This window comes from Aquarana catesbeiana, linkage group LG02 (genome assembly GCF_042186555.1).
Source record: "Aquarana catesbeiana isolate 2022-GZ linkage group LG02, ASM4218655v1, whole genome shotgun sequence".
Lineage (NCBI taxonomy): Eukaryota > Metazoa > Chordata > Amphibia > Anura > Ranidae > Aquarana > Aquarana catesbeiana.
The window spans coordinates 10433432-10446832 of NC_133325.1; the positions used below are offsets into that span (position 1 = coordinate 10433432).

Consider the following 13401-nt stretch of genomic DNA (forward strand, 5'->3'; position numbering starts at 1 on the left):
GTGTCCTCTGTGTGTGTGTGAGGTGTTCTCTCATGAGGTGTCCTCTGTGTGTGTGACGTGTCCTCTCATGAGGTGTCCTCTGTGTGTGTGACGTGTCCTCTCATGAGGTGTCCTCTGTGTGTGTGACGTGTCCTCTCATGAGGTGTCCTCTGTGTGTGTGACGTGTCCTCTCATGAGGTGTCCTCTGTGTGTGTGACGTGTCCTCTCATGAGGTGTCCTCTGTGTGTGTGACGTGTCCTCTCATGAGGTGTCCTCTGTGTGTGTGAGGTGTCCTCTCATGAGGTGTCCTCTGTGTGTGTGAGGTGTCCTCTCATGAGGTGTCCTCTGTGTGTGTGAGGTGTCCTCTCATGAGATGTCCTGTGTGTGTGTGTGTGTGTGAGGTGTCCTCTCATGAGGTGTCCTCTGTGTGTGTGACGTGTCCTCTCATGAGGTGTCCTCTGTGTGTGACGTGTCCTCTGTGTGTGTGACGTGTCCTCTGTGTGTGTGATGTGTCCTCTGTGTGTGTGACGTGTCCTCTCATGAGGTGTCCTCTGTGTGTGTGATGTGTCCTCTCATGAGGTGTCCTCTGTGTGTGATGTGTCCTCTCATGAGGTGTCCTCTGTGTGTGACGTGTCCTCTCATGAGGTGTCCTCTGTGTGTGACGTGTTCTCTCATGAGGTGTCCTCTGTGTGTGACGTGCTCTCTCATGAGGTGTCCTCTGTATATGTGTGTGTGACGTGTCCTCTCATGAGGTGTCCTCTGTGTGTGAGGTGTCCTCTCATGAGGTGTCCTCTGTGTGTGACGTGTCCTCTCGTGAGGTGTCCTCTGTGTGTGACGTGTCCTCTCATGAGGTGTCCTCTGTGTGTGACGTGTCCTCTCATGAGGTGTCCTCTGTGTGTGTGTGACGTGTTCTCTCATGAGGTGTCCTCTGTATATGTGTGTGTGAGGTGTTCTCTCATGAGGTGTCCTCTGTGTGTGTGACGTGTCCTCTCATGAGGTGTCCTCTGTATATGTGTGTGTGACGTGTCCTCTCATGAGGTGTCCTCTGTGTGTGTGACGTGTCCTCTCATGAGGTGTCCTCTGTGTGTGTGTGAGGTGTTCTCTCATGAGGTGTCCTCTGTGTGTGTGACGTGTCCTCTCATGAGGTGTCCTCTGTGTGTGTGTGACGTGTCCTCTCATGAGGTGTCCTCTGTGTGTGACGTGTCCTCTCATGAGGTGTCCTCTGTGTGTGTGAGGTGTTCTCTCATGAGGTGTCCTCTGTGTGTGTGACGTGTCCTCTCATGAGGTGTCCTCTGTGTGTGTGACGTGTCCTCTCATGAGGTGTCCTCTGTGTGTGTGACGTGTCCTCTCATGAGGTGTCCTCTGTGTGTGTGACGTGTCCTCTCATGAGGTGTCCTCTGTGTGTGTGACGTGTCCTCTCATGAGGTGTCCTCTGTGTGTGTGAGGTGTCCTCTCGTGAGGTGTCCTCTGTGTGTGTGTGTGAGGTGTCCTCTCATGAGGTGTCCTCTGTGTGTGTGACGTGTCCTCTGTGTGTGTGAGGTGTCCTCTCATGAGGTGTCCTCTGTGTGTGACGTGTCCTCTCATGAGGTGTCCTCTGTGTGTGACGTGTCCTCTCGTGAGGTGTCCTCTGTGTGTGACGTGTCCTCTCGTGAGGTGTCCTCTGTGTGTGACGTGTCCTCTCGTGAGGTGTCCTCTGTGTGTGACGTGTCCTCTCATGAGGTGTCCTCTGTGTGTGACGTGTCCTCTCATGAGGTGTCCTCTGTGTGTGTGTGACGTGTCCTCTCATGAGGTGTCCTCTGTATATGTGTGTGTGACGTGTCCTCTCATGAGGTGTCCTCTGTGTGTGTGACGTGTCCTCTCATGAGGTGTCCTCTGTGTGTGTGACGTGTCCTCTCATGAGGTGTCCTCTGTGTGTGTGAGGTGTTCTCTCATGAGGTGTCCTCTGTGTGTGTGAGGTGTTCTCTCATGAGGTGTCCTCTGTGTGTGTGACGTGTCCTCTCATGAGGTGTCCTCTGTGTGTGACGTGTCCTCTCATGAGGTGTCCTCTGTGTGTGTGTGTGAGGTGTCCTCTCATGAGGTGTCCTCTGTGTGTGTGTGTGAGGTGTCCTCTCATGAGGTGTCCTCTGTGTGTGTGTGTGAGGTGTCCTCTCATGAGGTGTCCTCTGTGTGTGTGTGTGTGTGTGAGGTGTCCTCTCATGAGGTGTCCTCTGTGTGTGTGACGTGTCCTCTCATGAGGTGTCCTCTGTGTGTGACGTGTCCTCTCATGAGGTGTCCTCTGTGTGTGTGTGTGACGTGTCCTCTCATGAGGTGTCCTCTGTGTGTGTGTGTGTGTGTGTGAGGTGTCCTCTCATGAGGTGTCCTCTGTGTGTGTGTGTGTGTGTGTGAGGTGTCCTCTCATGAGGTGTCCTCTGTGTGTGTGTGTGTGTGTGTGTGTGTGAGGTGTCCTCTCATGAGGTGTCCTCTGTGTGTGTGTGTGACGTGTCCTCTCATGAGGTGTCCTCTGTGTGTGTGAGGTGTCCTCTCATGAGGTGTCCTCTGTGTGTGTGACGTGTCCTCTCATGAGGTGTCCTCTGTGTGTGTGAGGTGTTCTCTCATGAGGTGTCCTCTGTGTGTGTGTGAGGTGTCCTCTCATGAGGTGTCCTCTGTGTGTGTGTGAGGTGTCCTCTCATGAGGTGTCCTCTGTGTGTGACGTGTCCTCTCATGAGGTGTCCTCTGTGTGTGTGACGTGTCCTCTCATGAGGTGTCCTCTATGTGTGTGACGTGTCCTCTCATGAGGTGTCCTCTGTGTGTGTGAGGTGTTCTCTCATGAGGTGTCCTCTGTGTGTGTGACGTGTCCTCTCATGAGGTGTCCTCTGTGTGTGTGACGTGTCCTCTCATGAGGTGTCCTCTGTGTGTGTGACGTGTCCTCTCATGAGGTGTCCTCTGTGTGTGTGACGTGTCCTCTCATGAGGTGTCCTCTGTGTGTGTGAGGTGTTCTCTCATGAGGTGTCCTCTGTGTGTGTGTGAGGTGTCCTCTCATGAGGTGTCCTCTGTGTGTGTGTGTGAGGTGTCCTCTCATGAGGTGTCCTCTGTGTGTGACGTGTCCTCTCATGAGGTGTCCTCTGTGTGTGTGGTGTCCTCTCATGAGGTGTCCTCTGTGTGTGTGTGTGTGAGGTGTCCTCTCATGAGGTGTCCTCTGTGTGTGACGTGTCCTCTCATGAGGTGTCCTCTGTGTGTGAGGTGTCCTCTCATGAGGTGTCCTCTGTGTGTGTGACGTGTCCTCTCATGAGGTGTCCTCTGTGTGTGTGTGACGTGTTCTCTCATGAGGTGTCCTCTGTGTGTGTGACGTGTCCTCTCATGAGGTGTCCTCTGTGTGTGTGTGACGTGTCCTCTCATGAGGTGTCCTCTGTGTGTGACGTGTCCTCTCATGAGGTGTCCTCTGTGTGTGAGGTGTCCTCTCATGAGGTGTCCTCTGTGTGTGTGAGGTGTCCTCTCATGAGGTGTCCTCTGTGTGTGTGTGACGTGTTCTCTCATGAGGTGTCCTCTGTATATGTGACGTGTCCTCTCATGAGGTGTCCTCTGTGTGTGTGACGTGTCCTCTCATGAGGTGTCCTCTGTGTGTGTGAGGTGTTCTCTCATGAGGTGTCCTCTGTGTGTGTGAGGTGTCCTCTCATGAGGTGTCCTCTGTGTGTGTGTGTGAGGTGTCCTCTCATGAGGTGTCCTCTGTGTGTGTGTGACGTGTCCTCTCATGAGGTGTCCTCTGTGTGTGACGTGTCCTCTCATGAGGTGTCCTCTGTGTGTGTGTGTGTGTGTGTGTGAGGTGTCCTCTCATGAGGTGTCCTCTGTGTGTGTGTGTGTGTGTGTGTGTGTGTGTGTGTGAGGTGTCCTCTCATGAGGTGTCCTCTGTGTGTGTGACGTGTCCTCTCATGAGGTGTCCTCTGTGTGTGACGTGTCCTCTCATGAGGTGTCCTCTGTGTGTGTGTGACGTGTCCTCTCATGAGGTGTCCTCTGTGTGTGTGTGTGTGTGACGTGTCCTCTCATGAGGTGTCCTCTGTGTGTGTGTGTGTGACGTGTCCTCTCATGAGGTGTCCTCTGTGTGTGTGACGTGTCCTCTCATGAGGTGTCCTCTGTGTGTGTGACGTGTCCTCTCATGAGGTGTCCTCCTCTGTGTGTGTGACGTGTTCTCTCATGAGGTGTCCTCTGTGTGTGACGTGTCCTCTCATGAGGTGTCCTCTGTGTGTGTGGTGTCCTCTCATGAGGTGTCCTCTGTGTGTGTGTGACGTGTCCTCTCATGAGGTGTCCTCTGTGTGTGTGACGTGTCCTCTCATGAGGTGTCCTCTGTGTGTGTGACGTGTCCTCTCATGAGGTGTCCTCTGTGTGTGTGATGTGTCCTCTCATGAGGTGTCCTCTGTGTGTGTGACGTGTCCTCTCATGAGGTGTCCTCTGTGTGTGTGACGTGTCCTCTCATGAGGTGTCCTCTGTGTGTGTGAGGTGTCCTCTCATGAGGTGTCCTCTGTGTGTGTGAGGTGTCCTCTCATGAGGTGTCCTCTGTGTGTGTGAGGTGTCCTCTCATGAGGTGTCCTCTGTGTGTGTGAGGTGTCCTCTCATGAGGTGTCCTCTGTGTGTGTGAGGTGTCCTCTCATGAGGTGTCCTCTGTGTGTGTGACGTGTCCTCTCATGAGGTGTCCTCTGTGTGTGTGAGGTGTTCTCTCATGAGGTGTCCTCTGTGTGTGTGTGAGGTGTCCTCTCATGAGGTGTCCTCTGTGTGTGTGTGTGAGGTGTCCTCTCATGAGGTGTCCTCTGTGTGTGACGTGTCCTCTCATGAGGTGTCCTCTGTGTGTGTGGTGTCCTCTCATGAGGTGTCCTCTGTGTGTGTGTGTGTGAGGTGTCCTCTCATGAGGTGTCCTCTGTGTGTGACGTGTCCTCTCATGAGGTGTCCTCTGTGTGTGAGGTGTCCTCTCATGAGGTGTCCTCTGTGTGTGTGACGTGTCCTCTCATGAGGTGTCCTCTGTGTGTGTGTGACGTGTTCTCTCATGAGGTGTCCTCTGTGTGTGTGACGTGTCCTCTCATGAGGTGTCCTCTGTGTGTGTGTGACGTGTCCTCTCATGAGGTGTCCTCTGTGTGTGACGTGTCCTCTCATGAGGTGTCCTCTGTGTGTGAGGTGTCCTCTCATGAGGTGTCCTCTGTGTGTGTGAGGTGTCCTCTCATGAGGTGTCCTCTGTGTGTGTGTGACGTGTTCTCTCATGAGGTGTCCTCTGTATATGTGACGTGTCCTCTCATGAGGTGTCCTCTGTGTGTGTGACGTGTCCTCTCATGAGGTGTCCTCTGTGTGTGTGAGGTGTCCTCTCATGAGGTGTCCTCTGTGTGTGTGAGGTGTCCTCTCATGAGGTGTCCTCTGTGTGTGTGAGGTGTCCTCTCATGAGGTGTCCTCTGTGTGTGTGACGTGTCCTCTCATGAGGTGTCCTCTGTGTGTGTGAGGTGTCCTCTCATGAGGTGTCCTCTGTGTGTGTGACGTGTCCTCTCATGAGGTGTCCTCTGTGTGTGTGAGGTGTCCTCTCATGAGGTGTCCTCTGTGTGTGTGTGTGAGGTGTCCTCTCATGAGGTGTCCTCTGTGTGTGACGTCTCCTCTCTGTGACACATTGACATCCAGTCAACCATCATGAACAGCTGATCAGAGATGATCCCGGCTTTGTATGTGTTGGGACTCTCGGTAGGATAGAAGATCCTGGTTGGGAACATTCCCTCCTGCTGTTTATAACAGGAATCCAGCAGCTAGTTAGCCATTACTATAGAGCCGACCCCGGCTCTAAAGAACAATACCGGGGTGATGTCTGCAGGTGCATATCATCCCGCTACAAGCACTGGAAGTCCGGCAACGTACCGCTACATCACTGCTCATTGTCTGAATAATATATACATTACACTGCTCCTTTCTGCTGTACTTTCAGAACCACCCCCGCCCTGCCACATCCCTCGGGGGGCGGACTTTTAACCAGTGATGGGCTCAGGCTATAAGGCCAACAACCCCCATCCAGTGAGCTGTGAACTACTACTGTAGCACCATAGGTTTCAGGTAAAAGCCCTTTATGCCCCTTACTTGCCCACCCCGTCTGCTAAAGTACCAAAAGTGACACCTCCTCCACCCCACCCGGGCCATGCTTTCAGCAGTATGACAGTACTCTGTTCTATCCCTCCCCCTCCCCCTCCTCACCTCCCCGTATTTCTCTGTTTCCATAGGCTGAATCTTCTGCTCACCATGAAGAAGACCGGCCTCCTCAGGAAACACCCGGAAGATTCTTCACTGATTGCGGGGTTCAGGAAATACCTGGAGGTCTCGTACTCCCACTCCTTCATCAGGCATCAGGTATGTGACCCCAACAATTAGATGTCACCCCCCCCCCCAGACAACCCAATGTCAACCCCCCCCAGACCCAAACAATAAAATGTCACCTCTGAGATACAGTAGTACTTACTATCCTGAAAGTGCACTCCCTGTGTCTAGGCACTGGTGAGATCGGTGCACTCCCCATGAGGACAAAAAGCTCGCCTCTACCAAGATGGCCGCCTCCACAGAACAGGGCACAGTGAGTCAGTATTTAGGAAGATCTTCTACGTGGAGACCTCAGGCCATACGGGTGATCAGTCCTCATCTTTACTAAGCACCTGATTGGACTGTTCTTCTTTCAGGTGCCCTGTGTGGCGCGGTACCTCTACTTCATGGACCCCGGGGAAGTGTCGGTGAAATGTATCCACAACATCCGGAAGACGGTGGAATTCTTCGTCCATCTGAACGCCCTGAACACCAGCAAGCCCACCGCCCGCAATTACCTGGAGAGCATCCGGAGCTTTGCAAGATACGTGGCTTCCGAGGAGCGCCTCCTCAAAGAGGACCCGTCTATGCCGCAGGCTGTGGAAAAATTCCTCAATGCAGCGAAATACATTCTGATCGGAATCCGAAGAAGAAGAGTCCCGGCAAAGCCCGGAAAAGAGTAAGTCTGACCTCCCGATGGTGACATTCATTGTCTGCAATGATACAACTCAGTCCAAGGGGAGGGCCCAGCTCCTAGGAGCTTACAGTTCAAAAGGGAGGGGCTAGTGCTACAAAACATAGGAACTGTGTGGGGAATGACATATTGGAGAAAGTAAAAGTTTGGTAAAGTGGAGGTGGGATAGGCTTCTCTGAGGAGACAAGTTTTCAAGAATCACCTAAAGGTGGACAGGGTAGAAGATGGCCTAACTGTTTAGGGTAGGAAGGCTCTGGAGAAGTTGGTGTAGGGAGTTCCAGAGGACGGGAGAGGCTCTTGACAGATTGAGGTAGGGAGTTCCAAAAGATGGGAGAGGCTTTGGACAGGTTGGGGTAGGGAGTTCCAGAGGACGGGAGAGGCTCTTGGCAGATTGAGGTAGGGAGTTCCAAAAGATGGGAGAGGCTTTGGACAGGTTGGGGTAGGGAGTTCCAGAGGACGGGAGAGGCTCTTGGCAGATTAAGGTAGGGAGTTCCAAAAGATGGGGGAGGCTTTGGACATGTTGGGGTAGGGAGTTCCAGAGGACGGGAGAGACTCTACACAGGTTGGGGTGATGAGTTCTAGAGGAGGACAGGAGAGGCTGTGGACAGGTTTGGGTAGGGAGTTCCAGAGAATGGGAGAAGCTCTGGACAGGTTGCAGTGGGGAGTTCCAGAGGCTGAGCAAGGCTCTGGAAAAGTCTGAGGAGAGAATGGGAGGAAGAAGGGCCAGTGGAGGATTGGCAGAGTTGTGGAGGACACTGAATGGAGATCAGTGGAGGGATTGACAGAGAGGGGTGGAGGACACTGAATGGAGAAGAGTGGAGGGATTGGCAGAGAGGGGTGGAGGACACTGAATGGAGGCCAGTGGAGGGATTGGCAGAGAGGAATGGAGGCCAGTGGACGGACTGGTGGAAAAGGGTGAAGGACACTGAATGGAGGCCAGTGGAGGGATTGGCAGAGAGGGATGGAGGCCAGTGGACGGACTGGTGGAGAAGGGTGAAGGACACTGAATGGAGACTTGTGGAGGGATTGGTAGAGAGGGGTAAAGGACACTGAATGGAGACCAGTGGAGGGATTGGCAGAGAGGAATGGAGGCCAGTGGACGGACTGGTGGAAAAGGGTGAAGGACACTGAATGGAGGCCAGTGGAGGGATTGGCAGAGAGGGATGGAGGCCAGTGGACGGACTGGTGGAGAAGGGTGAAGGACACTGAATGGAGACTTGTGGAGGATTGGTAGAGAGGGGTAAAGGACACTGAATGGAGACCAGTGGAGGGATTAGCTGAGAGGGGTGGAGGACACTGAGTGGAGGTCAGTGGAGGGATTGGCAGAGAGAAGTGGAGGATGCTGAATGGAGGCCAGTGGAGGGATTGGCAGAGAGGGGTGGAGGACCCTGAATGGAGGTCAGTGGAGGGATTGGTGGAGAGGGATGGAGGACACTGAATGTAGGTCAGTGGAGGGATTGGTAGAGAGGGGTGGAGGACACTGAATGGAGACCAGTGGGGGATTGGTAGAGAGGGGTGGAGGACACTGAATGGTGACCAGTGGAGGGATTGGCAGAGAGGAGTGGAGGACACTGAATGGAGGTCAGTGGAGGGATTGGTGGAGAGGGGTGGAGGACACTAAATGGAGGTCAGTGGAGGGATTGGCAGAGAGGGTGAAGGACCCTGAATTGAGGTCAGTGGACAGACTGGTGGAGAAGGGTGGAGAACACTGAATGGAAGCCAGTGGAAGAATTGGCAGAGAGAGGTGGGGGACACTGAATAGAGGCCAGTGGACAGACTGTGGAGATGGGTGGAGGACACTGAATGGAAGGCAGTAGAGAGGGGTGGAGGACACTGAATGGAGGCCAAGAGAGGGATTGGCAGAGAAGGATGGAGGACAATGAGAAGAGGTCAGTGGACAGGCTGGCAGAGAGGGGTGGAGGACACTGAGCGGTCGGTAAGGTGGATGAGGTATCGGTACTCATGGTAGACTGATGGAGGTTAGTCTTTCTAGAGGAAGGCTGACCAGGAAGATACAACCAGGCAGTGAGGTCTTATCCTGGTGTGGTGGGTTAACATGAGGAACGTTTTGAAAATGTTCTGGAGGTTCTTCTCTTTCTTCTGTAGAAATCAGGTCTTTACCCCGGAGGGGTGTCAGAGGTTGCTGACCACCGTTAAGCCGTACTTTCTGAGTCTGATTAGTCGGGCGACATCAGGAAGTGAGCTGGAGGATCGGGACTATATTGCGGTGTGTAATTATCTGGTGGCCCTTCTCCTTCTCCAACACCTACAGAGACCTGGTGTGGTTCGGGATATGACGGTGAGCCTTCTCTATCGTACTGAGGGGATCTGACCCCACCCCCCTTCTGCCTTTTTTTTTATTTTTATTTATTTTATTTTTTTTATGAATTATTCATGTCCCCCCCCCCCCCATAACATTTAAGTTGGACCTCTGGATCAAGTGTTGTTCCTGATGTTTAGGCAGGGTTGCTAGTAAATTTACCTTCCAGGTATAGTTGCCTTGGCCAATTCATAGGGTGGAATCAATTGATCTCCTAATTCTGGAATTGCTGCACTTCTCTCACTAGATGGCCGGGTATCTGGTGGCATTAGATAAGACAAGGGCGTTGCAAGGACAGATTAGGAATACATGGGGTATCTCAGCCAATGGGCAGGGATCTTGGGTCCCTTGGCCTGCTGGAGAGCCTATATATTTTGGGTAAGGTCAGGTGATCGGGGTTCTGTGCCACCCGGACGGCTGTTTGGGTAGACGTGTGTTGTATTGCTTGGGCTGCTAGGCTACAGCATGAGGCCCATCCCGGAGGCATCTGGCTGCTAGGCTGTCTGAGGGCCTATCCAGAAGCAGGAGAGCAGTGAAGGGTTGGGACTGCGGCTTGCAGTCCAACCAGAAGTGACGGTTCTGCTGACCAGAGAACCTGTCGTGGTCGGACGTAGAAGGGAAGCTGTTGCCACTAAGGGACCAACCACCTTATTACCAGGGACCACAGTGAGTAGCTAAAGCAAATACCGGAGAAACATTCTCACAGAACAGGGACGGTGAAGAATTGGGAAACTTCAGCAAGTGTCAAGCCAGGGACCCAACCTGCAGAGGCGACGCTTGCAGAGCAGCCTTGTGTGCCAAGCCAGGGACTGAGCAGGCTAGTGGGGTGAAGCTTGAGGAGTATTTGTGAGGGCCAAGCTAGGGACCCAGCAGGGACGCGGGGTGACGCTTGAGGAAGATACTCAGTGAGAAGATTGGAAGAGCTCAGGAGATCCAGTGGCCGTGGATCAGCAAGTCTAATGAGAGAGACTGGGAGGTCAGTGGGTGCCTTTCCCTACAGAAGTCTCGGAGTCTGCTAATTACCAATGCAACTAATAAAGGGTGTCCTGGCCCTAAACCCTCTCCCCCACAGTTCTGTTCAAGAGAAAATAAATCTCTTTGCATTCAACACGTGTCTGGGGCCCATGAATCTATCTTGCATTACACCCACCATGCCTTGTAACCCACTCTATACAGAAGGAGGTCAGCTGCCCCTGACTCTGGAGGTTCTCATTAGACCAAAGGGGACCCGGGAACTTGCTACACTTAGATCTGGGGGGGGAGACCTTACTTTTTGCATATTAATATGACAAGAAGATTTGGGGAGGGGGGGGGGGGTGTATGGCCCTAGGGCAACATCTAAGTCTGGTAAGGGGGGTTGGGTGTGGGGGGACTGGGAGGGAATAGATGAAGGTTGTGAATGGGGAGACCCAGGTGTGTGTGTAGGGGGGGGGGGGGGGGTAGTCGGGATCAACAGGAGGGGAAAAAGGATAGTTGGGGAGTTCTTTGGGTGGAGGGGGGCATGGAGTTCATGGACTCTAGGGTAACATGGGAGTATCATGGCAGCAAGGGAGTATCATCTGGGGGGTAATGAATGAAAGGTGTAGAATGGGTAGGTCGCGGTATGGTGTGGAGGTTGTGGGGACAGCAGGAGGAAATAAGGAGAGGAGGGGGAGTAATGAAGTGGGGAAGTTGAGTGTGAACGGACCTGGGGGAATGGATGAAGGTTGTTGAAGGGGATGGGGACAGCGGGAGGAAAAAAGGATGGGGGGGGGGTCAAGGGTGGCAGGCGCCTCCTTCAGGTGAGCACCAAGGAGTGATGTGAGAAGTGAAGGGTCTCCACGTCTGAGGGCCTCACCTTCCTCCAAGAACCTGAACTGATCCAATAGCAGCCTTCCATCTGATCTCTTCTCAGGTCCACCAGTGGCTGCTCCGGTCCCACCTTACGGTCCAGGTTGACAAGGACACAGTCGTTGAAGTTGCCATCATCAGGGTAGAGCATAGGTCGGCGGAGATCACACAGACCGCTATAATCGCCTTAGAAAAAGAGGAGGAAATGTGGTTTGACACGTTCTTCAGAAAGATCCGACCCGTCTTCATGAAGAACATGAACAAAGGAGAACACCACTTCTTCGTATCCACCATGGGCGGGAAAATGAAGAACCTGACCTACAACCACAAAAGATTCCAGGAAAGGTGAGGAAAGTTTCATCTCTCACCAATCTATTCCATAATGTGCTGAAAACTTTGGACGTATGGAGTACGCCCTCATGGAAGTACACCGTACACCCTCTTCCACCTCCCCAGCTGCCACTATGGAGTACGCCCTCATAGAAGTACACCGTACGCCCTCTTCCTCCTTTCCAGCTGCCACTATGGAGTACGCCCTCATTGAAGTACACCGTACACCCTCTTCCACCTCCCCAGCTGCCACTATGGAGTACGCCCTCATAGAAGTACACCGTACGCCCTCTTCCTCCTTTCCAGCTGCCACTATGGAGTACGCCCTCATTGAAGTACACCGTACGCCCTCTTCCACCTCCCCAACTGCCACTATGGAGTACGCCCTCATGGAAGTACACCGTACGCCCTTTTCCACCTCCCCAACTGCCACTATGGAGTACCCCCTCATGGAAGTACACCGTACGCCCTCTTCCTCCTTTCCAGCTGCCACTATGGAGTACGCCCTCATTGAAGTACACTGTACACCCTCTTCCACCTCCCCAACTGCCACTATGGAGTACGCCCTCATTGAAGTACACTGTACACCCTCTTCCACCTCCCCAACTGCCACTATGGAGTACGCCCTCATTGAAGTACACTGTACACCCTCTTCCACCTCCCCAACTGCCACTATGGAGTACGCCCTCATTGAAGTACACCGTACGCCCTCTTCCTACTTCCCTGCTGCCACTCCACTTGCCTTGTATTACAGAAGCTCTTATGGCCTCTGTTATGTATATTTAAGATTCTGAGCAGTGACTGGCCATTGTTCAGGAGATTGAGAAATACAATGTAACCACATTATCATTACATTGTAATTACTAGTCAGAAGTTCTTCATGTGCCTATTAAATGGGTAATCTCTGGTTTGCATACGTTTACGTAATACATCTCTACCAGAATTTTTTTTACTTTTAAACAAATGTTGATTCTCATTACCTTTTTGTTAACCATATTCGACCTAACTACCCCCACCCCCACCAGTCTCCCCCTACCCCCTAGCTGGGCTACGTCACCAGAGCCTTGAAGGGAGGCTCTATTATATAAACTGCAGGATCTTCTTCTTTCACTCTCCTACTTTCTCTCTCCTTCACTTCTTTCTTCTCTTCCCTTCCCTTCCTTCCTTGCTCTCTTCCCTTTCCTTGCTCTCTTCCCTTTCCTTGCTCTCTTCCCTTTCCTTGCTCTCTTCCCTTTCCTTGCTCTCTTCCTTTCCTTGCTCTCTTCCTTCCCTTGCTCTCTTCCTTCCTTCCCTTGCTCTCTTCCTTCCTTCCCTTGCTCTCTTCCTTCCTTCCCTTGCTCTCTTCCTTCCTTCCCTTGCTCTCTTCCTTCCTTCCCTTGCTCTCTTCCTTCCTTCCCTTTCTCTCTTCCTTCCTTCCCTTTCTCTCTTCCTTCCTTCCCTTTCTCTCTTCCTTCCCTTTCTCTCTTCCTTCCCTTTCTCTCTTCCTTCCCTTTCCTTGCTCTCTTCCTTCCCTTTCCTTGCTCTCTTCCCTTCCCTGTGTTTTTTTTTTTTTGTAATTCACTTTCCACTTTTCCAAGGACCTGGTGATGTAGACAGTGCCTCCCAGATATCTTCTGGCTGGGCTGTCACCAGAGCCTTTAAGGGAGGCTCTATTGTATAAACTGCAGGATCTTGTGTGATTTGTAGGTTCTTGGGAACAGCTTCTTCTTACTACTTTCTTCTTTCTTTCTTCTTTCTTTCTCCTTCCACCTTCCTCCTTTCTCCTTCCACCTTTCCCCTTCCACCTTCCTTCTTTCTCCTTCCTTCTTTCTCCTTCCTTCTTTCTCCTTCCTTCTTTCTCCTTCCACCTTCTTTCTCCTTCCACCTTCTTTCTCCCTTCTCCTTTCTCCTTTCTCCTTTCTCCTTTCTCCTTTCTCCTTTCTCCTTTCTCCTTTCTCCTTTCTCCTTTCTCCTTCCTCCT

At 52.5% G+C, this 13401-nt stretch overlaps 1 protein-coding gene across 1 annotated transcript in view; it reads left to right on the forward strand.

Annotated features, from left to right (window-relative positions):
* Nucleotides 1–13401, forward strand: part of LOC141126623 (uncharacterized) — a 45229-nt gene that overhangs the window by 5483 nt on the left and 26345 nt on the right. The window contains exons 2-5 of the mRNA XM_073612540.1: nucleotides 6195–6321; nucleotides 6645–6946; nucleotides 9068–9260; nucleotides 11176–11456. Coding sequence (XP_073468641.1) covers nucleotides 6195–6321; nucleotides 6645–6946; nucleotides 9068–9260; nucleotides 11176–11456 — 903 coding nt within the window. The remainder of the gene's footprint in view (nucleotides 1–6194; nucleotides 6322–6644; nucleotides 6947–9067; nucleotides 9261–11175; nucleotides 11457–13401) is intronic.